At 58.2% G+C, this 26941-nt stretch overlaps 1 protein-coding gene and 1 long non-coding RNA gene across 9 annotated transcripts; one reads left to right on the top strand and one right to left on the bottom strand.

The window, feature by feature from the left end:
* Window positions 1-502: 502 nt before the first annotated feature.
* LOC102964006 lies at window positions 503-11145 on the bottom strand. 8 transcript variants are annotated; one of them, XR_006213487.1, is made up of 8 exons: window positions 10556-11145; window positions 10411-10474; window positions 9837-10069; window positions 7518-9271; window positions 7190-7316; window positions 6234-6394; window positions 3589-5864; window positions 503-2833 (listed from the first exon to the last, which is right to left on the bottom strand). It is a non-coding gene; the product is annotated as an uncharacterized LOC102964006 (long non-coding RNA). The 8 variants fall into 8 exon arrangements; XR_006213489.1 differs by having other exon boundaries at window positions 4712-5864; XR_006213485.1 differs by having other exon boundaries at window positions 503-5864; window positions 10556-10738; window positions 11044-11145.
* A 6666-nt stretch (window positions 11146-17811) lies between these two features.
* Window positions 17812-25267, top strand: PNMA6E (PNMA family member 6E). Its single transcript, XM_042975067.1, has 2 exons — window positions 17812-17958; window positions 21677-25267. The coding sequence occupies exon 2, from the start codon at window positions 21693-21695 to the stop codon at window positions 23904-23906; it is 2214 nt and encodes a 737-aa protein (XP_042831001.1). The 5' UTR covers window positions 17812-17958; window positions 21677-21692; the 3' UTR covers window positions 23907-25267.
* The last annotated feature ends 1674 nt before the right edge of the window (window positions 25268-26941 follow it).

The raw sequence follows: 26941 nt of genomic DNA, 5'->3' as shown, positions 1-26941 counted from the left end.
GATCATAGTCCTAAATGTAGGAGCAAAAACCCTACAACTTCTACAAGAAAACAGGATCAAATTGTACGGAGTTGAGTTTTGTAGAGACTTCTTAACTGTGCAAACTATAAAATTTAAGAAATCCAGACATTGGGCTTCGTCAAATAAACCAACTTCTGCTCTTCAAAAAAAAAATAAACAAAAACAAAAACAAAAACAAAACAAACCCTCCCTGTTATGAAAATAGAAATGCAAAGCCCCAGTCTGGAAGAAAGTATTTGCAAACCATACCTGACAAAGGACTTGTATCTAGAACTCTTACAACTAAATGATAAGACAAATAAATCAATTAAAAATGGGCAAAAGATTTGAACAGACTGTTTACCAAAGAAGATATATGAGGGGCTCAGAAGGACAGGAAAAGACGCTCAACATCATTAGCCAAGAGAGAAATAAAAATTAAAACTACAATTAAATACCATTTCATCGCCCCCGCCCACCCCTCCCCCAGGATGGCTGGAATGAAGAGGACAGATAAGCGTTAAGGACGACGTGTCGTAACCGGAACCCGCAGACGCTGCTGGTAGGGATGTAAAACGGGGCAGGTGTTTAGGAAAACTTAGTCTGGCGGCTCGTCAGCAAGTTACACGTAGAGTTACCATGAGACCTACCCCACTGCTAGCCATACGCCCAGGAGAAATGAAGACATATCCACACACACACACACACACACACACACACAAACTGCACTCAAGTGCTCATAGCAGCTTTATTTGTCATGGCCCCGGGCTGGAAACAACCCAAATGTCCACTAGCAAGCATTCAACAGGTCTTGTCGCCCACGCAGGATGATACTTCTACATGAGGCGGTCAAAGAAAGATGAATCGGCGACCTGCAAATCCTGGGGGGGGGGTCCCTGTGTTGTGAAGTCATAGACACATCAGTAGGAGCATGAGAGGGGATGAGCTAGTGAGCCCACAGCAAGTGGCAATTCCTGGGAACGTCATTTGAGGTGCTCACGTCAAAGCATCCCAGGTCAACACCTAATGAACATCAGAAGCATCTGGCTGACTGTCGTGTGTATACTTGGTGGCCAGCCTTGAAAGTCACGCGCTCTAGCGGTTATAATATACACTAACGTCCCCTCCTCAATGTTAGAATAATTCTTTCATGTTAAAAAAAAATCGCTCCTCATCAGGAAGCAGGTGGAGATGAAAGTTCTTCGTCTGGCATCCGAGGCTTTCTGCACTCTGCTTCTCATGACCATCTGCCCCCCAACAGTCCTACCAAAGTCCTTCTGCTCTTTGGGGGTTCCTGACCACACCATGTGCCCCCTCTTCTTCCCCCTACCCTGCCTGAAATCCCTCGACCTCTCCTTCCCGTTTCAAGAGCTCCCCTCCTGCTCGCTCTGGCCGTGGCTTCAAGACGCACTTGTCTCTGCCGCCTGACAAGACATACGTGTAGCATCCCCACCTGAAAGCCTGCTGTGCAACTCCGGCTGAGGAAAGGAGTGAAGGTCCTGGCCCGTCCTGAGACGTTCACGGAGAATCAGCCGTGCCGTAGGCATCCCGCTGCGCCCCTGCTGCCATAACACCAGCAGAACCAACCTCGGGAGCGAGAGCAAAGCAAACATGTAGAAGCTAAGGATGTTTGGCGACAATGGCAACACAATCCTGAGAGCCCCCTTCCCAGGCCTGTTTTTCCGTCCCTTGGGGGCAAGTCTGGGATTACAGCCACACAGTCACAGGGAACACAGCTTTCCCTATCTCTTTGTTTGGAGCACCTGCCAGCTTCGCAAAGCAGAGCTAGTCTCGCGAGCTACAATCCGAGCAAGGTTGTAGACATGGTCCGTTTTGCAGAGAGCTATGTTCCCGGGCCTACGTAAAGCCCCAGACAAGGATGCTTCCGTCAGTCAGGTGACAACTGCAGGACCGCCCTTGCAACTCAAACACGGCCGCAGGCAGGCAGGCACAGCTGGGGCAACCATAATCGAGGGCGGATGGGATCTGGTGGCTCAATGACCATCAGAGATAAAGGACAGAGGAAAGGGCCGAGGACCTCAAACATGGCTGGGGGAAGACGGAGATGGAGAGGTCGCAGGGCCTATAGTACAGACAGGTGTCCACCCTGGAGTCCTCCCACAGCGGGAGGCCACGAAGCAAACCACGGAAGGGTGAAGGTGGAGCCACCTTCTATACAGGCCCGCACGGGGCTGGACGGGGCACCCGCACGGGGCTGGACGGGGCACCCACCCGAGTGAGTGTGCGTGCCGCCATGTTGCCTGAAGAAGCACCTGGGAGGAAGACACAGCTGGGTCTCTCGGGGAACTGATGCGCCACTCTGTCCTTCCTGATCTGAGTCACGGTGTCCCACCGGCCGGGGGTGGCAGCTCTGGATGCCCATGTGTCTCGCCCTCCAGGGTTTCTGCCTTCCCTTCACGCCAACGTACTGTCTTGGCTTTCCCCCACGATTCCACACTTAGAGTTTTTCCTGGGACCTTTGGCCCAACTGCCATCTGGTTACTTGACACCACGAGAGGGCTCCTTTAAGGCCAGCACTCTTAGACCCTCATTTGCTCGCGCCCAAAGTAAATGAATGCGGCCGGGGCAATTCACCAGTTACGTGGAGGCACCGCCACGGCATTTAAATGGCTCTTGGAAAGTCTGCACAGTTTCACAGGGCGAGTGGTCTCAACGTCAGACACACTGTGCGCTGGCACCGTGTCTTACGGGGCCATCCCTGAAGCACACCAGTCGAGAAGCGCGACGGGGCCGATGTCCAGGGAAGTTCTTGGGGAAGGGACTGGAAAGCCGGCAGGATGTCCTTCAGTAGCGTGAGCTTTTGCATCCAGTTCTGTGGGAGCCCAATTTCAGAGCACATTAGAAAGAAAACCACAAAATCAAGGTGGCTCATCCAGTAGAACCCATGGGATGACATTCCACGGGGGCTACGACTCTTCTTTAGTGAAGCCGGTTACTGACTGGCCTGCAGAGTTGAGACGGCTCACTTACTACGGTGATGGAAACAGACATCAGAGCCCCGGGATCTGATCTCTTTCTAGTTCCCACCACCGCGTGGCAGCTGTCGCCCCAATGCCTCCTGCCACTGTCTCTTGTTCTGCACTGGGGATTGGCTTCCTGAATCCACCCCAGCCCTGGCAAAGGTAGCGCCTCATAAAAACACGCGCTTCCACATGCCCTGTCCGTGGACTTCAGAGACAGTGGCCTTAATACTTCCTGTTTCTGCAGTGCCGACAAAGATGAACGTGACACAAAGAGCAGAAGGACAAGGGGACACAGACCCTGTGAAAGGGCTCTGAGATAAAAGCAAGTTGCAAGAACTCTAGAACTTTCCGTAAGTCGTGTCTAAAAATCATTTTAATATAGCTATATAAAACTTCTATGTCAATGTGTTTCTATCTATCTATCTGTATCTCTTGCTCCTGGAGTCATCCTACTGACCGGAGCTCCAACAAGCATGCTCGGAAGAAATCCTGTATTTCCAGATCTTCCCCACACTGTCCTGAGGGTGCTTTGAGCCTCTCACTGTGTGGCAGGGAAGGCACACACGATCCTCGGAGGCCCACAGGGGGTGCCCAGCATACCTACCAGTTGCCCGCCAGAGGTCCCGGCAGTGGAGGGGGCTGGAAGGAGGAGGCAAGCCAACCAGGACGCTGGGCTGAGAGCACCCAGGGGCCGAACTCCTGAACCTGGCTCTGGGGACGGTGCGGACAGAACAGGGCAGAGCCTGCCAGCAGCCGCCACCCCCTGGCCAGCAGGAGGCTGCAGGAAAGTGCCATTGGAAGGGGCCACCCTGTTTCCATGGGGCTCAGGGGGAGGAGGGAGAAGAGCGGCCAGGCTCACCACCACACCCATCGGGTGTCTCTTTCTCCTGCCTGAGGTCTTCTCAGAGGGTTGGCGGGATTCTTATTTCAGGAGCGATTCACCAACACCCTTCCTTATATGGCCCAAATCTCTAGCTTACGTTACTCCTGAATACAAAAATGCTGAAAGCAAGTGAACGTGCAGCATTGTAAGAAATATCATACGAAAGGTCCGATGAGAGAGCCATCACTGGGCATGCTCTGTGCAAATTCGTAGCCCGTCTCGTTTTGTTCCTGATCGGCACCAGCCACAAGAGGTGGCCGCTTGAGGAAGAGCAGCTAAGTATGAAGCTTTAGGCACTGAGGGTGGGGAGGAGGGGCAGAGAGGCCAGGCTGGTCTCTGCTGCCGGGGTGTGGGAGGCAGACGGCAGTGAGTAGGGTGAGCCCGGGAGACCGGGCAGGAGGAGACGGATAGCAGCAGGCCAGCTGGTGCGGGGTCTTGCCCGGAGCCCGCTCCTGCGAGGGACCAGAGTGTCCCCCGACTCCCCCGCCCCGCCCCAGGGCTCCGAGAATATGGGCCCAGGGGCGGCTTCTCAAAGGAGAAGCCTGCGCCTCTCTGGCACGGGGACAGAGGGCCTGGAAAAAGAGCAGGTCACCAGTCAGCATGATGGCAGCGTGTCCCGTTTCTTCCCGTGGAGCTGCGGGCTTAGAGAGGAGACACCGCTTCCCGCAGCCTGGCACCTGGGCGTGAGCTGTCCACGAATGTGTTCGCCCAAGGCCGTTTTCGGACGGTTTCTTGATGCGTTTGAGGTGATGTCACGGGCCGGCCACAGTCTAGTTGTAGAATTCCATCACGTCCCCCCCGTTTATGAGCTCTGAAAAGATTAAAGTGCTTTTAGTGCTTTTACCTGGAAACACCAAGAAGTCTTGGGGCGAAGCGGATGGTCCCACGACACGAGAGAGACTGCTCGTCCCTCATCGGAGGCGGCTGTGCCCACAACAGGGCCCTGCTGGAGCGCGGCGCTGACCCGCGTCGGGGAGGGGCATCTGGGCAGTTCCAGCACAGAAGGTGGATCTGTCCTGAGGTCTCTGTGCTTCAGTCGCGTCCTCAGGGATCAAAGGCAGAGGGGAGCGGGAGGCCCCAGGCTTTAAAGCGGGCCCTCTCCCAGGCCAGCAGGCTGCACTGCCAGTGGCTGCGCGTTCGCGGTGTCCCCGGACTTTCTGGCCCTCGCACCCAAAGAGGCCGGCGCCTTTCCCCCGTCGCTCTTCCCCGAGGGCTTCCCACCCCTGCGGCTGTCGTGGGGGCCGCCGCGCCACACCGTCCCCTCACAGGCTAGGCGGCGCTGGCCGCCCGGGGCGCGCCGGTGCTCCGGGAGGGACAAGCGGCTCCGGAACACCCTCCCGCAGTGCGGACGCCCACAGGGCCGCCCCTCGCCGCGAGTCGCCCGGCGCTTGAAGAGGGGGGAGCGCCTCCGAAGGCCTTCCCGCACCCGCCGCGCGCGTAGGGCCGCTCGCGCCCGCCGTGCGCCCGGCGGTGCAGGCTGACACCAGAGCGTCCCCGGAACGCCTTCCCGCACTCTTGGCACGCGAACGGCTTCTCCCCGCTGTGGACGCGCTGGCGGCGAATGAACTGGGACGCGCCCTTGAAGGCCTTGAGACACTAGCCGCACGTGTAGGGCTTGTGGCCGCTGTGGGTGCGCCGGTGCTTGAGGAGGTTGGAGCCGCGACTGAAGGATTTCCCACACTGCGGACACAGGTGCCGCTTGTCGGCGCCCGGCGCAGCTCGCGGCCCGAGACCCTAATCCCGCCTCACACCATCCTGTCTTCTCTAGCTCATCGCTCTTCCCTCGCCGGAGGAGCCGCCTTGACCTCTCTCCCCAGGCTGGTCACCCCTGCCAGAACCTGTCTGTGGGGAACGAGCATGTTTCCCTGTGCGATTAGCGGTCTCCCCTGTTGGCCGGGCCACCTGGCTCTTGTTACCGCCCCAAGGGTCAGTCCTCGGGAGCTCTTGGGGGCGATGCTTCTGCTTTGAAGTCGACGTCCTGTTCTCTATCCCGTCACCTACAGAGACAGAGACACCAAACAGTGTCACCCTCTCCCCGGAGCTCTGTTTAGGGTCTGTTGTTGTCACCCTCACACCAAACCCGAGAAGGAATGAATGGGGGAGACGAGGACATGGGGGAAGAGGCAAGACGACCGTCAGCGGACAGGAGGGCAAGAGGGGAAGTGGTGGGAACAAGCTGGAAGTACCAGAACTGGTGTGACGCAGCAGGAGGCGCTCCTTCCATCTGGCGCCTCAACAGGGACTCCTCGGGAGAGTAAAGTCTGGCACAAACGGGAACTTCCCACCCGAGGTGGCCGCACTGCCCTGCTCGGGTGGCCACTCTTGCCAAAAGGCTCAGGCGAGCCGGCCTCGCAGCCCTCACTCACCCGTCCTCACCCCCGCAGCAGCCCGTGTCCCGTGGATGTCTGCTGCCTGGGGCCCGTCCCCTTGCTCCAGCCAGGAGACCAGGTGAGGCTTGGAGGCTAAAAGTCCTGTCCATGGAAACGAAGCAGATCAGTCACTCCTGAACTCAGCCCAGCGTCAGCATCTTCAAGAACAGAGAACAAAGAACTCTCTAGAGATTGCCCCGGGAAGGTCCCGATAAAGTGCAGAGTCCCTTTAAGGAAGCAAAGGACTTTGGATGCATGGGGGCCAGGCAGGCCCCGGGGAGCCCCAAGCAGGTGGTGATTGGGGCCAGCAGGATAACGGTGTTATTCCTTGGCCTGCAGGGAGGTCAGGAGGCTGCTGGGACATGTGGCATGGACTGACGATTCCAGAACTGCGCTGTGAACCCTGCATCTGCCCAGTGAGGGTCAGAAGGAACCAAGGGGAAGAAAGTAGTCCTCCTGTGTGTGGTTAGATTATAGAGTTTAAATCTGGAGAGAAGAAATGGAGGAAACAGGCCCCCTGCAGCCCCGCAGGCAGTGGGTCTCAGTGAGTCACAGTGAGTTGCAGTGAGTCGCAGTGCGGGGAGGGGGGGGCCCACCCCAGCTCCTTTCTGGATTGATTCATGCTGCAAAACCCAACGCACTTCTTCTCCTGGGCCTCTTCGCCTGGCTTGGCTCAAGGAACAGAAACTGCTAAACTCTGTACAGTGCAGCCTTGATAAAAATAAATGAAGTCTCAAAGAGCGCACATACACATTCAAGGATAACGTGCGTCCACCTTTTGGGTAGAAGAGGTCTAGTCAACCCACGACTTTCTATGCAAAAGTACTATGATGGGGGCCCATGCGGTTACCACTTACGGGTCAATGCACGTATTCTCGGGCTTACAGTAACCAACAAGCGATTCCGTTCAGAGATCCAGTAGCGGCGACTGGACGTGGGTGTGAGGTCCTTACCCAGCGACACCAAATGGCGGTAGTTCTCCAGCAACACTCTCTTGTAGAGGATCCTTTGACTGAGGTCCAGAAGCTTCCATTCTGTCTTGATGAAGTACATGGACACGTCTTCAAACGATACCGGCACCTAAAATGAGAAATTCCTGGGGCCGCAGGGGAATTCACCCCCATGGGTCGCAGGATGGGCGAGCGGCTACCAAACGTGGGGTGGGGGTGGGGGTGGGGACTCAGAGAACTCAGCAGCTAAGGGGAGACTCGGGGTTGCCAGACTTGTGAGGCTGGGGCATGATGAGGGGGCGGATGGAGACGGTCAGGGAGCCCCGCTCACCTTGGGTCCGGCCTTCAAGAGAACGGCTGCCACCGCGGGGGTACAAACAAGCTAAGGGGATTGGCAAAAGCCAAGTGCGAGATGAGGCCCGCCCTAGTCCAGCACCACCTCATCCAGGTTAGGTCCCAGTCACAGCTGCTGGCGGGCAAGACTCGAACACATCTTTCTTGGGGGACACAATCCAACCCATAACACTTTCCCAGACCGAGCTGCCGCCCTCTCCCCTCACCTGGGCGGTGGGCCGCCAGACAGGGAGTCCTGCCCACCTCCGGCGAGCCTTGGCTTCCTCTTTCTCATTCCTTTCTTCCCATGGGGGCAGGACCCCTGCACCCCGACTTTCCAGCCATCCCCGGAAGCTCCACTGCTGACCCCTTTTCCTCTCAGGTCAGGGTCCTTACAGAAAACCTCCCAACACACACATACCACTCCACCTGTAAACAGCCTCACTGTCAAGGAAAAGAGGAAGACCAGGCTAGTGAAACGCACTATGGAGGGAGCCACAGTAGCTAGGGGAGGGGTGCTCTCTGAAGGAGTCACGTTCAGGCTGAGAGCTGAAGGCTGCGGGTGAGCAAAGAGAGTAGCAGGCTAAGGGCATGGCTCATATCTGGCCCTTGGGTGGGCCCAAGCCGGGCGGTCCCGGGGCTGAGACTGGGGCCGGGGTGGGGGTGCAAAAGGGGAGAGACCACGTGTGCGCCTTGGGGACAGGAGGGAGCGGGGGCTCACACCAAGGGCAGGAAGAGTATGTCATGGACAGAGTGGGCAGTGTCTGGTTCCTCCGCATCGGTTCTCAGTGCCAGGAAACAGCGGGGCCAAAGAAAGTTTGCTCCAAGGATGTGCTCCGCACCCAGCTGGAGGCCAGAATGTTCAATTCCCCGGTGGGGAAGCAGAAGAGCCAGGCAGTGGCTGGTGGGGAGCGGGCCCAGGATGCTTTTGCTGCGTGGGTGACTACAGCTTACTCACGCTACAGGAGAGAGGATGGGGGGACGGGGTCCCGGAGCATTTAAATTGCCGCAAGAAGGTCCCTTATCGCCAGTGACGAGCTGTCAATCAACACTAGCCCAGAAGAAATAAACTCATGTGTCTGATGGCGACATTTACATTAATCAGATAGAAAGAATCCCTTAAGGCGGAGTGGACACGAAAACCGCCGGGTGACAGACCTAGGAGGCGTGGATAGCCACACGATGTCAAGATGTCTTCCCCTGCTTACCGCTGGTCACGAGACAGAAAGCTAAGCGAATGGCTGCTGGACAGAGGTCGGACACGCCTGCTGTGACGATGCCACCCCAGGGAGGGCACAAGGAAGGCTCTTGCCAAAGCTTGACCCAATTCTAATGCAGCCTTGTGCCCCCACACCCAGTTTATAAAGGATACTGGGGACAGAGGGACCACTTCAAGACACTAGCTACAAGGGAGCAACCGGCCCAATCCAGAAGGTGGGCTGTTCCCGGTCTCCTGCGTGTCTCAGCGTCAGGGGGAAAAGACGAGGCCGGGGAGAGAGGCTGCTTCAGATGAAAGGATAACCAGACGGCCAATGGTCAAGTGTAACGAAGTCCTTGATGAGATGCTGGTGTGAAGGAAGGAGGAGTCAAAGGCAGTGGGGGCCTGGAGGGTGACTGTGCAGCGGCTCTCAGACGACAGCAGGCGCCCGCGCTGGGCATGGGTTGGATGGATAACGGCACTGGGTCATGGGAGGAAATGTCCTTCCTTCTTGAAGCACGTAGGGAGAAAATGGTATGCACGCTTCCTGTAAACTGTTTCAGCAAAAACAAAGGAAAGGGAAAAGGAGAGAGAGAAAGAGCGAGAGAGCGAGAAAAGCAGGGAGCGAAGGATAGAAGGACAAAGGGAGGGAGAAACTGAGAAAGAGAGAAACAAGCAAACAAGGCAAGCTGGAGGCCGCCGCTAGCCCCGGGGGTGGGCACCTGCGCTGCCTTAGACTGTCCTCTCGATTTCGTCTGTTTGCTTGCCGGTGTTCAAAATGAAAAGGGAGGGGCACCCGGGTGGCTCAGTCGGTTAAGCCTCCGACTTGGGCTCAGGTCATGATCTCACGGTTCGTGAGTTCGAGCCCCGCATCGGGCTCTGTGCTGACAGCTCAGAGCCTGGAGCCTGCTTCGGATTCTGTGCCTCCCTCTCTCTGTGTCCCTCCCCTGCTTGCGCTCTGTGGCTCTCTGTCCCTCTCAAAAATAGAGAAAGATTTCAACAAAATTGAAAAAAAAAAAAAAAAAAAAGGAGGCAGCCAGTGAGTGGGCTTCGTGCTGGTGCCTACAGAAGACCAGGAGATGGGGCTATTTCCCCGGGAAAAGAACACTGAACACAAACCCCAGGAAAGGCAGGAGGCGACCCCACACAGGCGGGATCAGGAACTGGGGCTTCTTCATCTGTGAGGAGGAGTGGCTCCAGGCCTCTTGCAGTCAGGCTTCTTCCTTCCTGGCGGACTTCCTCTGAGGCCTGGCACTTGGAGACCCCGGCTGCCTCCTCCTGGCTCCGGCAGCCTTCCCTGGGGACCGCAGCGCTTGCAGCCCTCTGGGTGGGTCGGCCCCAGGGCCCTGGGCCTAGGGAGGCCGCAGGTCACCCCAGGGCCTTCCACGCTGCTCCACCCAACAAAGCCCTCTAAGGATCATCTAAGGATCAGCCTTGCAACTGGGGTCTCCCCTGTCCTGGGCGGTGGGGGGTGGGGGAGGGGCAGAGGCTGAACTGATGGTAAACAGGGCCACCTCCTAATGGGGTTCTGTCCTTGCCTGCTCACGGCCCTCCCCGGGGTGCCCATCTGACTCAGAGTGGACCCATGCGGCCCCTCCTGGCCTCGCCCTGCCCCCCTCCCACCTGCTTGCTCCCTCTGCTCCTGCCACACCACCCTCTGAGCATTCCCTTCCACACATCAGTCCACTCATACCTCAGGCCCTTTGCACTGGTTGTTCCCTCTGCCCGGTACACACTCTCATCTCCTTCGAGGTTTTCTGAAATACCCTCATCTACTCAGACTTGCGACCCAACCCCTCACCTCCTTCCCTCTGCTCTAGTTTCCCCAGGGCACTTACCACCGATGAACACACTCTATCATCCTTCATTTAAGATGTTTGCTGTCCTGTCGTGTGCGCCCTGCCACTAGGCCTGGACCCACGTGGGGCGAGTTTTGCCATTTTCTTCCCTGCCATATCGCCAACGCCTGCAGGGGCCTGGCCCGCAGGGGCTGCCAGGCACACATCTGTGGGACCGGAGGACTGCTGGAGCTCCTTCCCTGCTCAGCTCGCTCCCTCCCTCTCTTGATCTTGCGGGCCCTCCATCCCACCCCTGGCTTCCTCTTCTTACACCTTCTTCTGGGGAGCTCCTCACCACCAGCGGTCTCACCAAAGGGGAGCACCACCGCCCCCCTGCCCCCTTGATAGCTAGCGGCCAGGACTCGTCTGGGACCCTTACCGCCTGTGCCTGCTGAGTTCGCCAGGTGCCCCTGAGCAGGAGTGCCGCCACCTCGCATTGCCAGCCTGCCCAGCGCACCCACACACAGGGGCGCAAAATCCAAACTTACCCGTCGGGGACTCCCTTGCCAGCTCCAGGATCAGAGGCGAATCGCAGTCAACAAACATAGGCTGCTTTCCAGGGGCTCTCTCCCTCGCCCCATGGCCACCTGCCTGCCGAGACGCACCCCCCCCCCCGCCCCGCCTCCACCCCGTCCCGCTCTGGGCCGCCACAGTCCTGCCAGGCCGCGTACCTGGGCTCCGCGGGCCGCCGCCGGGCTGTCGGTCCCAACCCCCACCCCCTGCCCCCCCGCCCCCCCGCCCCCGGCAGGCCCAAGGCCAAGGCTGCCGCCTCCGAGAAGCCCTCGGGGACAGCGGCCCCAGGAGATGGCGGGATTCCCCGCCCGGTCTCGACCTGGTCCCTGGGCGCCGCTCTCAGGAGGCGCGTTCTGCGAGGCTGTCCGTCGTCTTCTGTCTAGAGCCAGGAGCAGGGCCGGGAGGCGGGCGGGGAGCGGGCGGGGCCGGGGCCGGGGCGGCGGCGGCGGCGGCGGCGGCGGCAGCGGCGGCAGCGGCGGGGCGGCGTGGGAACCAGGCGCGGCGGGTGGGGGGCATGGAGCATGCGCGTCGCAGCGGGAGGGCGGCTGGGCCCCGCGCGGGTCCCAGCGCTCCCCACGGGGGATCTGACCTGATTGCCAGCGCACCCAGGGGCACTTCTGCTTCCCATCTGCGCTGCTTCCAGGACTTGAGTAGCAGTGGCCCGCCTGCCGTGGTCCCCCCACCCCCCACCCCAAGGGGCCAGGGGAGGGGCGGCATTGGCCGAGCACCTCCCGTGGGTCAGACCGCAGGGGTTTTGCGTCCATCCAGTCATCTGTTCATCCATCGGGGATCCATGGGACGCTGTGGGGCATCCAGTAAGAGACCAACGCACTTAAGCCAGGAGGGCAAAGAGGAGAAAAGGGGGTGCACTGAGGCGGGACCTTGGGGAAGTCCGTGTGCAGACAGATGAAGGAAAGAGCCGCACCCGTTTTCCATCTGCCGCCCCTGCCCCCCAGACCTTTTCGTGACCATTGAGCTGGGCTGCAGGTTGGGCACCGGGGTCTCCATTTTCCGACAGGCCACCGTCCATGTGGCAGAGCCAGGATTGGAATCCAGGGCTGACTCGGGACACTTGCTCCACTGATAATGGGTTACTTGAGGTCAGGACTATGAAAGAGGCTGGCAAAGAAAAGCAACGAGGAAGAACCGGCGAACTGCGTGTCTCACCCACCCAGCACCCCCTCCACCCCCCTCCCCGCCGGGGCGGGGGGCTGGGAAGTGAGTATGAGGTGGGCACCCTTTCTGCCTCTGAGCTGTACCCCTCCTCACAAAAGCAGAGCTCGGGCATCTCTTGTTTTCAAATGGCCCTAGGCCCTGGCCAGGAGAGCCTTGGTCTGCAGCCAGAGGCCTTCAGCTACTTGCCCCTGGCTCAGGGGGAGAGCTGGGACACTCATTCAGGGTACTTCTGGCTGCAGGGAGCAGGCCTTGCAGGAGGCCAAGGGCAACACAGCTTTGGGGGCCCTTCTCCGGAACAGAGGCAGAAGAGTCCCCTGTGGTCCTTCGCTGCGGGCTCTGACCCTCCCACGGGGAGACTGGCTGGGCAGGCCTGGGCCTGGGCTCTTGAGGTCTAGTTGGGTGTACGGTGGCCCCTGAAAAGATGTGTCACATCCTAACTCCTGGAACCTGTGACTGTGACCTTTTTTGGAAAAAGGGTCTTTGCAGGTGTGATGAGGTTAAGAATCTGGAGGTCATCCTGGGTTCTGCAGGTGTGCCCTAAATCCAATGACACGGGTCCTTGTGAGAGACAGAAGAGACACACGGAGAGAAGCCCGCACGGAGGCGTAGACAGAGGATGGAGGCGTGCGGCCACGAGTCCAGGAATGCTGAGAGCCCCACGAGACCGGGAGAGGCGAGAAAGACGCTCCCCTGCTCCCAGCTTTTGGAAGGAGCACAGCCCTATTAACACCCTTAAGTTTGGCCTTCTGGCCCCCAGAGCCACGAGGGCGTGCACTCCTAGAGGTTTAAGCCACCTGGCTTGTGGGAACTCACGGCAGCAGCCCCAGAAAACCCACATCCCAGGGAATGGGCTGAGCCTGCTGAGGGAAAGGGACTGGGCCTTCCCGCCCCACATCAGCTGGTAGTCATTGGATGGCAGAGGGTGGGACAGACTCAGGGAAGGTAGCCCCTTTGGCCTGGAACATTCAACCTTTATGGAAGGATGGGCGTGAGAGCCGCAGGCCAGGAGCAGGTTCTAGGAGTGCGCGCCAGCACCCACTGTGGAATGGTTGTAACAGGGCTGTGAAGACAAAGAAAAGAGGGACGATGTGTCATTGTGTTCGACTGTTTGGGCTTCTCACGTCGGTGGTGGTGGCATTACTATACACTTAGCCTGAACAGCGTCAGAATGCCTAAAGCAGAGGTGATAGACCTACGAAGAGAAACTGATAAGCCCACCATCGTAGCAGGAGGAAAATTTCCCTTCTAGCCTTTTTTCAAGTTTTTTATTCCCAAGAGTTTCAAACACACGCCAAGCCCGGAGAGCGTAATATGACAAAAGGCTGTGGACGCCCCGGTCAGCTCCAACAGTGACCGGCACAGGGCCGTCCTGCTCCCTCTCTCCTCCCATGTGCCTCCCCTCATTGTGGGAGGAGGGTGAACCTTCCTGGAGAGAGGCAGCCTCACCCACTGCAGGCAGGGGATGGTGCCCTGAGGATAGCAGGTCCCAGGGACCCCAGTGGGGAAGGGGACTGAAGAAGGAGTCCAGGGGAATCTAAGTCATCAGTGGAAGTGAGTGAACCTCTCGCTGGGGAAGGTGGGGTCTGAGCCAGGTGCAGGGAGGCCAGGCCCGAGAAGGCCGTGGGACAAAGTCGCAGGTGGCTGGCCTGGGGTGGTGCCTGCGGGAGGACGCCGCCCCTGCCCCCCATGCCACCTACGCTGTGGCCGACCTGCTCTGCCAGCCCATTCCTCCCATGGAGGAGGGCGGTCTGGGGCCCGTGCGAAGCCTTGACACCAACTGAGGGTGACAGACAGAGCCCGGGATTGACATGGGAGGTGAGTTGGTTTGTGGACAGATGGACAGCACAAGCTGTTTCTAGGCAGGTCCCCGCACCTGCGCACCCCTGTGGTGAAGGTGGCATGGATGGAGCGGAGCCTGCGGGTAGAGGAGGGGGCGGTCCAAACCGTCCTGTTGGGAGACGGGGGCCCTGGGGTGTGCGGTAGCTGGGAATGCGCGTGGCAGTCAGTGTGCCGGGTCACGGAGGCTGCTCCTTACCCGGCGCGAGGGTCAGAACACTGAGTGGCTCGTGCGGGGGGAGATGTTATGTCACATGGGGGGGCCAGTCCTCATACCCTTGGGGTCCCTGAGGTTTGATGGGGCGCTCGTAGCGAGGATGGTGGGGGCAGTGGCGTCGGGCTTGGGTGCCAGGAGGGAGCAGAACCTTCCCTTCCAAACAGCCCACCTTGGCCTTTGTGGGCTTGAAGCTCAGGCTGGAGCTGGGGCTTTGCCGATGACGGCATTGCTGCTCTGGCCGCTGAATCTCCCAGAGGGGAGCCAACACTTTTCCTTTGCTGTCCTTCCTCAGTGTGGCCACCACTGTCCCTCAACTGTCCCTTCCAGTATGGCCACCCCGTCCCTTCACTGACCCTCCCAATGTGCCTACCACTGTCCCTTCATGCCCCGCCCCCCCCACTCTGTGTCCTTAGGTGCTACACTGCCCCAAGACCCAGCCTGCTTCTTAATTTTTTTTTTTTGCATTTATTTATTTTTGAGAGACAGAGGGAGACAGAGCACAAGTGGGCGAGGGGCAGAGAGAGAATGAGACACAGAATCCGAAGCAGGCTCCAGGCTCCGAGCTGTCAGCACAGAGGCCGACGCGGGGCTCAAACTCGTGAACCACAAGATCATGACCTGAGCTGAAGTCGGACGCGCAACCGACTGAGCCCCCCAGGCGCCCCGACCCAGCCTCCTTGTAGCATCGAGTCTTGGCTCCAGAGTCAGGCTGCTGTCTGTGCTCTGGGGAAGGTCTGTCAGCAGCAGTTGGGACCACGTGCTTCCTGCCCAAAGAAAGAGAAGCCCTCCTCTTCAGACAGAATGTGAGTCCTCTCCTCCCACCCTGCTGGGCCTTTTGGGTGGTGGGCTGCCCAGATCACTAATAGTTGCCCTAGGAATGCCATGCGCCGCTGGCCGTGGACCAATCGGACCTGCCTCTGGATTTGGGGATTGGGGGTTATCATGCCCTGAGCTGTGTGAGGGAGGGACAGACACTTAAACAAAAAAGGGGTCCTCAGAGCAAAGAAGTAAGGGCGAATGGCTGCTGGGAGAGCAGCCAGCAGTGTCCTGTCTCCAGGCATTCCTTTGGGCAGCAGGGGCTGTGGCCAGAAGGGTCACCAATCATAGGGACCTGCGAGAGCTATCCAGCTTTTCCGAGGTGTCCTGGCGGACGGGAGGCTCACCTTCCAGCAGCCTAGGGCAGCTACTCAGCCTGAGGTCGACCTGCAGCCAGCTGCACCTCGCCCCCCACTGCCTGTTCCCACTAGGGGCCCGTCCCCAGGCCTATGTCTACACTTGGGAGGAGGGGCAGGTGAGACACGTCTGTAGGTGGACTCATCCCCGGGCCACCTGGAGCTTTCCATAATGCCCCACTCTTTCCCTAGCCCAGACGTCTCCTCAGAGTTCCTGCCCCTTCTATCCAGCTGCATTCTAGACATCTCCACTTGGATGCGTCCAACTCACATGTCCAAAATGCAACTCATGCTTTTCTACCCAGTCTGGTGCTCTTCCTGAGTCCCCAGCCACGGTGAATGGAATCCCCATGTGAAAGGCCCAAAATTGAGGATGTGTGCCTTGTTCACCTTGAACTTGGGGCTTGAACTCAGAAACCGTGAGATCATGACCTGAGCTGAAGTCGGACGCCCAACCGACTGAGCCACCCAGACACCCCAGGGAGTCTTTCTAAAGAAACATGACAGTAGAGGGAAAATTTGATTTTTTTTTTTGGTTAGAGACGAAGAACACCAGAAATGGTAAACATGTAGGCAACTATTAAAGAATACTTATTTGCTCTTAATATCTTTATCGTACGTATGACCATGTCAAGTAAAAACTATACTAGCGTATTGTAGGCTTTATGATAGAGGTAGGCGTAATACATATGGCGACTGCAGCATGAGGGATGAGGTAGGGGGCGAATGAATCCATATGGTGGGAAGGTTCTTACATTTACGTCAAGTGGTACAACATTAACCTCAAGTAGACAAGTGAACAGTTAAGGGTATACGTTGTAGTCTGTAGAGGAACCACTGTAAAAACAATGCAAAATGATAATTGCCTAAAAAAGCCATAGATAAGTTACGGTGGAATTTTAAATAATTCATTATCTCAGGCAGGAAAAGGGGAACATAGGAACAAAAATAGATGGACAGACAGTGCTACAGACTGAATGTTCGTGTCCTCCCCCAAATTCACATGTTAAATCCCAATCGCAGCGAGTTAGGAGGTGACTTGGGGAGGTGATTAGGTCGTGGGGAGGAGCCCTTGAATGGGGTTAGTGCCATCCATCATAAGAGAGACTCCGGAGAGGTCCCTCACCCACTTCTGTGGACGTGGGCAGAAGATGGCTGGCTGTTAACTGTGAAAGCGGGCTCTCACCCAACACAGAATTTGCCAGGACTGTGATCGTGGACTTCCTAGACTCCAGAACTGTGAGAAAGAAATATTTTGTTGTTTATAAGCCACCCAGTCTGTGATATTTTGTCATAGCAGCCTGATGAGCAGACTGAGACGGACAGTAAGAAGACACACCGAAATCCACCCGTTCAAAAGGTATAGTCAAAGCTAACGGGTTAAACACTGCAACTGCAAGGCACAGGTTGTCAGAATGAAGAAGGAGCGGGGATTTTGCTGTCTACAAGAGATGCGATTTAAAAATATGGGGCGCCTGGGTGGCTCCGTCGGTTGGGCGTCCGACTTCGGCTCAGGTCATGATCTCGCGGTCCGTGAGTTCGAGCCCCGCGTCGGGCTCTGGGCTGACGGCTCCGAGCCTGGAGCCTGCTTCGGATTCTGCGTTTCCCTCTCTCTCCGCCCCTCCCCCGTTCATGCTCTGTCTCTGTCTCAAAAATAAACAAACATTTAAAAAAATTTAAAAAAATAATAAAAATAAAGACTCTGATATGTTGATAGTGAGAGAATCCCAAATTATATAGCATGCAAATAGTAAACCTAAGAAAGTGGGAATGGCTCTATTAAATTAGACAAAATATATTTAAAGACAAAGACTATCACCCGACATAAAAGGTAATGATGATGTAAGCATCAATTAATCAGGAACACAGAACTGATAGACGTCCTTGCAGCCAATAAAAGGGCTGCAAAATACATGAAACAAAAGTTGACAGACTCCAGAGAAAAACAGACTTTCCCACAAGTATAGGTGGAGATTTTAACATTTCTGCCTCAGCAGTTGAAACAGCTAGATCCGAAATCAATAGAAATAGAGAATATGTTTGTGACATTACCAACCACCATAGAAAGCCACCTCTGAAGAAACTCTGCCCGATTCGCCACGATGAGCCCTGGGTCTGCAGGTCTGTCCCTCCGATGCCACTGCCTTGTCGGTAGGCCGTCGTACGGGTGCAAAGTGAAGGCGGGGAGCCTTCTGCAGGCTCCGAGCCTTGGAACCTCGAGCCCCCACGGCTCGCGAGGCCCAGTCGCTACAGTAACATTCTGCCTCCTCACGTGCCCTCCTGGTCCAATCATTTGCTCTGTAAAGAGCGCGTCGCCGAGAACTTTCTAGCTTCTCGGCCTGGGGGCTTCTGGGAGAGGTGGAAGCCCGCGTGGCCTTCGCACTGAGTGCTTGGGAGAGGCGGCCACGCAGTTCCCGGCTGTGCGGCTGAGGCGAGTTCTTCAGACCCTTGTGAGTGGGAGCGTGGGGTCGGTCCCCCAGCTGGAGAAGGTAAGAGGGTGGGCGCGGGCCGTGTTAGCGCCAGGGCTTCGGAGTTCCCGGCGGCGTCGGGTGGGGGTGCCCGGGCGGGGAGCCGAGGTGGGTGAGGATGGCCGGAATAGAAGGCTCGTGGGAGGGGGGTGCCCCGAATAGAGGCCTCGTGGCCCGAATAGAGGGCTCGTGGGGGGCGCCGGTGGCCGGAGTAGAGAGCTCGTGGTTGGGGGGGGCGGTGGCCGGAATAGAGGCCTCGTGAGGGGGGGGACGGTGGCCGGAATAGAGAACTCGTCGGGGGGGGGCGTTGGCCGTAAAGAGGGCTCGTGGGGGGGGTAGTCGCCTGAATAGAGGGCTCGTGGGGGGGGCCGTGGCCTGAATAGAGTGCTCGGGTGGGGGCGGTCGCCTGAATAGAGGCCTCGTGGTGGGGGGCGGTGGCCCGAATAGAGGGCTCGTGTGGGGGCGGTGGCCGGAATAGAGGCCTCGTGGCCGAGTAGAGGGCTCGTGTGGGGGCGGTGGCCGGAATAGAGGGCTTGTGGCCCGAAAAGAGGGCTGGGGGGGGGGGTGGTGGACGGAATAGAGGCCTCGTGGCCTGAAGAGAGGGCTCGTGGGCGGGACATTCGCCTGAATAGAGGGCTCGTGGGAGGGGGGGACTGTGGCCCGAATAGAGGGCTCGTGGTGGGGTGCCGGTGGCCCGAGTAGAGAGCTCGTGGTTGGAGGGGGGCGGTGGCCGGAATAGAGGGCTTGTGGCCCGAATAGAGGGCTCGTGGGTGGGCATTCGCCTGAATAGAGGTCTCGTGGGGGGGGGCAGTGGCCAGAGTAGAGGGCTCGTGGTTGGGGGGGGGTGGCGGTGGCCGGAATACAGGGCTTGTGGCCCGAAAAGAGGGCTGGGGGGGCGGTAGCTGGAATACAGGACACACGGGGGGGGGTGTGTGCTGGTGTCGGGAATAGCGGCCTTGTGTGGGGGCTGTGGCCGGAATAGAGGCCTCGTGGCCGAGTAGAGGGCTCTGGGGAGCGGTGGCCGGAATAGAGGCCTCGTGGCCTGAATGGAGGCCTCGCTGTGGGGGGTGGGGGGACGGTGGGCATGCTTCCGGGTGAGAGGAGAACCAACGCGGACGCCCGTGGCGGTGTGGGAGCGGGGCGGGGGGCGGCCGAGGGAACGAAAGATTCCACAATGTCGGAGGTCCAGAGGAGGCCTGCTGGCTGAGGGGTGTCTGGTTGGGCGCTCTGGTGGGGCCTAATAGCTAAGCTTGTGAGGAGCAGGAAAGGAGGGCTCCCTGGTGCCAGAGGCTGGAGGCCTGAGGGGAGCACCGCTGGGGAGGAAGGTGGCGGGGACGATTCCCTGGTGGGGTGGTGAGAGGGCAGGGTTGGCCGCTGGGCGGTGGCGGCTAGCTTCAGGGGCTAGGGTAGAGAGCTACTGACTACTGGTGTCGGGGGTGCGGGAGAGGAAGGGTGCCCGGCGCTCAGACTGGGTGGGAGGACTAACGGCTACTGGGGGGGGCAGAGGGGGAGGGGGAAGAGCGCCCTGCTGAGGTGGGGGGTATAGGGGAGGACCCTAGGACTTGGGAGGCGTGGGGGGGGGAAGCTACCGGGCTGTGAGGGGCGGAAGGGGGAGCGGGGAAAGAAGGGCGCCAACTGCCCCTGGCAAGAAGGGGGCGCCTGCTCGGGGTGGGCGTGGGGGGCGGGGGGAAGGGCCCCAGCCAGCAGGCGCTGGTGGGAGGACTCCTTGGTGTGGGGAGGCTAGAGGGGACGGCTAACGTGGGTGCGCGACTCGGAGGACCACAAGGGAGGGTGACTGACTGAGGGTGTGGAGAGCAAGGGAGCCAGGGGTAAAGGTTGGGAGGGGGGACGGAGAGCTCCCGGTTGTGAGGAGGTGGGAGAGGAAGGTTAATGTCTAAGCGTGTCGGGGAGCCCTGCTTCCGGGGACTGGAAGGGTGCTGCCGCCCTGCTGTGAGCCTGGGTGCGGGGAGGGGGATGGGCTGGAAGGTACTGCCACTGGCCCAGGGTGCATGGGGGAGGGGTTCTGGGTGGGGTCCCGGGGGGCTCTGGGTCGCCTGGGAGATGGGAGATGGAATAAGGATTCTAGCCGTGGGAGGGGCACGACCTTGTCCTCCACAGAAAATACAGATTCTTTACAAAAGTGCTTTGCAAATTCACCCAGATACATCATATGTTGGGCCATAAAAAAGTCTCTATGAGTTTTAAAGGATTGTGCTTTTACATCATAAGTTCTCTGGTCACAGGGGAGTTTTATTTAAAATTAGTAACGGTAACATATTTTTAAATATTTGGAAACTCGTGGCTCAAAGAAGAAAGCACGGAGGAACTTGGAAAATATTTCAAACTGAATAATAAACCTACGACTTACTGAAATTATTGGGAGGCAGCTAAAGAAGCAATCAGAAGAAAATGTATTGTTCTTAATATTTATATTAGAAAAGAAGAAGGGCATAAAGTCAATGACCTAATGGTGCATTCAAAGAAACTATAAAAAGAAGAATAAAGTAAATGCAAAATTAGCTGGCTGAAAAAATGCTATAACTAAGAAAAGAAATCAGTACTAGAAAGCAAATTATCGAGACATTTAACAAAGCCATATGTCGGCTTTTGTTTTTAAGAGAGACACAAGGGGAGCCTGGGTGGCTCACTGGTTAAGTGTCCGACTCTTGGTTTTGGCTCAGGTCATGATCACACGGTTTGTGAGTTGAAGCCCCACAATGGGCTCTGTGCTGACAGTGCAGAGCCTGCTTGGGATTCTCTCTCTCCCTCTCTCTCTGACACTGCCTAGCTCTCTCTTTCTCAAAAATTAGTAAATAAACTTAAAAAAAATTTAATGTTTTCATTTGAGAGAGAGAGAGAGAGGGAGGGAAACTGAGCGCAAGCAGGGGAGAGGCAGAGAGAGAGGGAGACACAGAGTCTGAAGCAGGCTCCAGGCTCAGAGCTGTCAGCACAGAGCCTGACGCCGGGCTCAAACTCGTGAACCAGGAGATCATGACCTGAGCTGAAGTTGGACGCTTAACCGACTGAGCCACCCAGGTGCCCCAAACCTAAAAAAATTTAAAAAAGAAATTTTTTTTTTGAGAGAGAGAAAGAAGGGGGGGGGAGAGAGAGAGAGAGAAGGGATGGGGGAAGGGCAGAGAGCAAGGAAGACACAGAATCTGAAGCAGGCTCCCACCTCTGAGCTGTCTGTCAACACAGAGCCCGACATGGGGCTTGAACTCAAAAACCATGTGATCATGACCTGAGTCGAAGTCGGAGGCTTAACTGACTGAGCCACCCAGGTGCCCCCCCAAATTTTTTTTAAAAGAGAAACAAAAGTGGTAAAGCCCTGTTGAGTGTAATCAAGAAAAAAGGAAGGGAACACTACCAGTATCAGACAGACATCAAAAAGAGAAGGGAGAGAATATTATGGAAAAAAGTACATAAAAAATTTGAAACCTTGACATATTCCTCGGGAGAAACAGCAATTCCTAAAGGTGATGCCAGAAAAAAATAGAAAAGGTGACTAGCTCTGTATCTAGTAAATAAACTAGTATATATCAAAAAAGTTTTTGAAAAATCAAACAAAACAGGAGGAGAGGCAGAGCGGGCCACCACCGTGAGGAGGATGGGCTTGGCTGTGCGGTGGGGCGGGGGGGCGGGGGTGCTCTGGACACACCCTTCGCCCCTTTGCCCTCACAGGCTGGGCTCACACTGCGACAGTCTGTGCCCCTCTCCAGTCATTTCTCTCCACCCTCAGGTTGTGAGCAGTGGCGATGGCACTGGCAGTGCTGCGTGACTGGTGCAGGTGGATGGGCGTGAATGAGCAGCGCTCGCTGCTCATCCTGGGCATTCCCGACGACTGTGAGGACCAGGAATTCCAGGAGGCCGTGCAGGCTGCCCTCCACCCCCTGGGCAGATACCGAGTGCTGGGCAAGGTGTTCAGAAAGGAGTTCAGATCCAAGGTCGCCTTGGTGGAGATGGCTCAGTATTTAAACCGAAGTGTGATCCCCCGACAAATACCAGGCATGGGAGGACCCTGGACTGTGGTCTTTCTGCCCCAGGCCCCGGAATCAGAGTCAGAGGATACACTCAATTTCCTTGCACAGACCCAGAGGCAAGCAGGGGTTGCCCTGGCAGGCGAGGCAGGAGCTGGAGGCAAGGAAGGGGCTGGAGGCGGGGCAGCGGCTGGAGGCGGGGCAGGAGCTGGAGGCGGGGCAGCGGCTGGAGGCGGGGCAGCGGCTGGAGGCGGGGCTGCAGCTGGTGGTGAGGAAGGAGGCAAGGCAAAAGCTGGAGGCCAGGCAGGAGGTGAGGCAGGAGCTGGAGGTGAGGAAGGAACTGGAGGCGGGGCAGCGTCTGGAGGCGGGGCAGGAGCTGGAGGCGGGGCAGCGGCTGGAGGCGGGGCTGCAGCTGGTGGTGAGGAAGGAGGCAAGGCAAAAGCTGGAGGCGAGGCAGGAGGTGAGGCAGGAGCTGGAGGTGAGGAAGGAACTGGAGGCGAGGCAGCAGCTGGAGGCGGGGCAGCGTCTGGAGGCTGGGCAGCAGCTGGAGGTGAGGAAGGAGACAAGGCAGAAGCTGGAGGCCAGGCAGGAGGTGAAGCAGGAGCTGGAGGTGAGGAAGGAACTGGAGGGGAGGCAGCGGCTGGAGGCGGGGCAGGAGCTGGAGGCGAGGAAGGAACTGGAGGCAGGGCAGCCACTGTGGGCCAGGCAGGGCCTGAAGAGGAAGCAGGAGAGTCAGATGAGGAGGGAGCCGCTGGGGACACAGGAGTTGCAGGTTTGTTCGGATCTGTGAGTGTGGCAGGAGCTGCAGGTGAGGCGGGACCTCCAGGGGAGGAAGGAGCTGTGGGTGCGGCAGGAGCCATAGGTGCGGGAAGATCCTGGACCCAGCCTTGGAGCCCGGCCTGGCAGCCTGTGCTGGAAAACAGGGCCTCTATGGAACTGAGAACCTTTCCTGGAATGGAAGAGCCACACCGAGAAGAAGAGTCCTTTGAGAGCTGGCTGGATCACGCCAGTGACATGCTGTACCTGTGGTGCCACATCACAGAAAGGGAGAGGAGGAGGAGGCTGATGGAGAGCTTGGGTGGCCCCGCACTGGATCTGGTGTGCGGCCTCCTGGCAGAAAACCCTGACGTCCCTGCACAGGATTGCCTGGCCGCGCTGGTCCAGGTGTTTGGGAGGAAGGACACCCCCACGACGGCACGGCTGAAGTTCCTGACCTGTGGCCAGCGGCCCCAGGAGACTCTCTTTGTCTATGTGATTCGCCTGGAAGGCCTGCTGCAGTCGGCCGTGGAGAAGGGGGCCATCCATCCCAGCCTTGCGGACCAGTTACGCACCCGGCAGGTGCTGATGCGGGCCCGCCCCAACGAGATGCTCGAGAACAAGCTGAGGAGGATGCGGCTGGACAGGAGACCACCTGGCTTCCTGGGGATGCTGCGGCTCATTCAGGAGACCGAGGCGTGGGAGGCCACCGCAGCTAGGAGTGAGCACTTGCAAGTGGGAGAGGGGGCCCGTGTGGGCACCGGAGGCCTGGCCGCTGCCCGGGCCAGTGGAGAGGTTGCCGAAGCCTCCCCAGCCAGGGAAGATGCTTCCCAGGCTGCCCTGGCCAACCTGGGGGCCAGTGAGGCAGTTCCTGGCAGTGCCGAAGCTGATACGGCTGCTCCTGAAGCCCATGATGCCGCCAGGGCAGCCCTCGTCCCTGAGGAGGCCCCCAAGATCTTCCCTGCCACGCAGGAAGATGGAAATGCTCCCGCCTCTGCGGGCCTAGATCAGGCAAAGCCCTCAGAGGCCCCTGGGGGCCCCACCCCTGCCCAGATGGGCAGCGCTTCCAGGGAGGGCCCGGGAGGTCCTGGCTGTGAGCCGGAGGGCCTCGCCCAGGCAGGAGACCAGGAGGCTGGGGAGCCCCTGGAGGAGGGGCCCAAGCCCATCCCAGGGGAGTCGGGAAACGAGGACGGGGCTGGGGAGGTGAGGCCCCCCAAGTCCTCCTCGGGCAAATAGGCTCAGAAGGCCCAGGGGCCCCCTCTCCTCTCAGGCAGCAGCGCTCTGGAGGCAGGGGGAGGCCACGCCAGGGCAGCAGCCTCTCCCCACATGGAGGCAACAACCCACCCAGCCCAAATTCCCAGGACCCCATCTTCCCAAGGCACCACCAGGCCTTGGTGACCCCATGGCCACCACCATCAGCCCTTCCAACGGACCAGGATGACCATACTTGATGCAGAGTGGGGCAGGGAGAGGTGCCCCCTCCCATGGCAGCTCCACCCCAGCCCGAGCCCCAGCCCCAGCCCGAAACCCTGCCAGTCCAGGCAGCCAGCCTGGGAAGCACCCCTGAGTGGCTGGCCCTAGCCTAGGTGAGGGGCACCTGAAAATGTGTGCCACCCACACTGGCCTGGGAGATGTTAGGAGCCGTCTCAAGGGTGCCGGCCCCTCGGGCCGCCCAAGAGGGGGACCCTCGTTCACTGACTCCTGGAGCATGTCGCTCCACGCTCTGGGAAGCCCACTTGTGTCTCTGTAGGCCCCTTAGTGACCCCCGTGTCAAGTGGCACCCCCCAGCTCCCCCTACACACACCCTAGTTACCATTCCCGTGCAGAGCCTTGAGGTGTGCAGGAGCCCGCGGCGGGTGTCCTGGCCTAACGCAGCAGCCACCTCTCAGCCCCGGGTGTGTGCCACGAGCTTCAGTGCGAGCCCAGGCTCTGCTCGCTGTTGTGTGGTGTCGTGAGCTCAGCCTCTGCTTCCTCGGTGTAGGTTTAGGCCAACTGCTGCTTGTTCTTGTGGAGATGTGTGTGTGTTCTTATCTGAGCAGCCGCCCCCACCCCACCCCGGAGACCTGTCGAAGCCCAGTCCCAGGAGCTGGTGGGAAGGACAGAAGAAGGCATGGCTGGTGCTCACCCCGCGACCTCAGGAAGGAGGAACTGGACCAAGGACAGAGGTGGCCTTCGGGAGTCTCCGTGGAAACCGTGCTGTGATGTGCCACTCTCTTGTTACTTGTGACTCAGTTTCTTTGGTTTGTCTGAGTGCCCCATGCTGCGTTTTGCAGCGTCCTGTGACTGTCCTGTGCAGGCCATAGGGCAGGGCCAGGCCCCAGCATGTCGGCCAGAGGGGAGAGTGCCCTGGAGTGAGGGGCCATGGCCAGCGTCCATCATCCTGGCCAGAGGCCGATCGTGGGGCCCTCAGGAAGGGAGACTATGGCGGGAGGGCCACGGTGTTGGGGGGAACAGGGGCACCTCATTTGGGACCCCAAGAGGAGGGGGGCTGTGACTTGTGGGCTGTAGTGGCTGTTCGGCGTTCCTCTCTGTGTTGTCACTCCTTCTCTTCAATGGTTTCAGCAAATGTTTCTGTTCAATAAAGTTCATTGAATGTTTCAGCTGAGTGCTGCCTCTGCTGTGGGCAGTCGAGGAAGGGGTCACCTGGGGTTGGGAGAGGGAGCCAGAGAAAATATTCTTGTTCAGCACCCATGGGAGGCTTCTCCAGTGACAGGGTAGGGTAGGCACTTTGACAGGAAAAATAGGATGTTTTTGAGGGCCGTTCTATTTTACAGGTGAATTACAAAGTTTTGCGGTCCCATTGGTCTTCATCTTGGGATGGTCCTGTCACCTTTGAAATTGAGCGGGTGTAGTCATGCTTTTTTTTAACGTTTATTTATTTTTGAGACAGAGAGAGACAGAGCATGAACGGGGGAGGGTCAGAGAGAGAGTGGGACACAGAATCGGAAGCAGGCTCCAGGCTCTGAGCCATCAGCCCAGAGCCCAACGCGGGGCTCGAACTCACAGACCGCGAGATCGTGACCTGAGCTGAAGTCGGACGCTTAACCGACTGAGCCACCCAGGCGCCCCTAGTCATGCTTTTTTTTTCCCTTGACTATGCTAAAGGGGTCACTAGCATCCAGTTCCTGGGATTGAACATTGCTTAAGGTGTGTGATGCATGGAGTGGGGCCATGCGACCAAGAGCTGTCATGCTTCCAAAGCCTATAGCATCCTTGGTGAGAGTGCCAGCATTAAAAAGTGATAGGATTTTTGGAAAAAAAAAAACCCAAATGTATTTTAATTTGAGGTATTGTAAATGTGAAAATCTCAGCATGCAACAACATTGACAATACTTACTGAGCAACTGATGAGACACTTGAGGGGTTTCTGGAAAATGGGTACATTTTCCTACCCCCTCCATCTGCAAAAAGACTTGCTCTCAATGCAAAGAGAAAGTTGGGGCTACTGGGATGCACAATGAAGGAGGACCCACACTAGCTGGGGGCGGGGAAGGTTTGCTGTCTGCAGGGGTCATGTTCAAGGATGGGGGAGGGCAGGTAGTTGGGTTTCACACTAAGGGCAGTGGGAAGCCGTCAGACCACTCGGGTGAGCCCGGTGTCCCAGGAATTTGCCCCTTGATGTGCCACCTGTGAAAGGAGCAGAAAATGCCAGGTTGGCACTCTTCCAGCCTCCCTGACAGCTAGGGCCTGGGCACATGAGCAGGACCCATCAATCAGATGAATCTGGGGCCAGAGACGGGAAAGAGTCGGGGTCCCCCAGATTGCTCTCAGGGGGGCTGGTGGCAGTAGGGGCAGTGAGACCTGTCTCCTGAGGAGCAGCCACAGCCGTAGGTCTCATGGCAGCATCCACGTCCGGCATCAGGGCCGCAAGTCACAGTGTCTGTGCCCACTGCCATAGGAGTGCCTTCAGTGCGGCACAGCAGTGCCTACAGCAGTAGGTATTTGTATTGCAGTTCCTGCTGGGCAGCTGGCAGTTGGGGCCGTGTCTCGTGCCTCCAGGGCAGGTTGGGGGTAAGCAGGGTGGGGGAGCTCAAGGTGTTGGCCCCTGGGGTATGGGACAGTGTGGGTGGGCCTTGGCCTCTTGTGTCTTGGGGCTGAGTGCTACAGCTGACGTCCCAGGGGGAGCCGGTCTGGTGGAGAGCGGGGAGCCCCCGGTTTGGGGTGAGGGCACACGTCCCTGCCTGAGAAGCCCTCCCAGGCCCAGGTGAAGTTTGTGTGCGAATTAGAGGAAGACTCCATTGGCTGACAGCAGCCGGCTGAGGGGGCCGAGG

The sequence above is a fragment of the Panthera tigris genome, chromosome X (genome assembly GCF_018350195.1).
Source record: "Panthera tigris isolate Pti1 chromosome X, P.tigris_Pti1_mat1.1, whole genome shotgun sequence".
Lineage (NCBI taxonomy): Eukaryota > Metazoa > Chordata > Mammalia > Carnivora > Felidae > Panthera > Panthera tigris.
The sequence above is the reverse complement of the archived record's forward strand: the minus strand, read 5'-3'. Positions and strand labels throughout refer to the sequence as shown.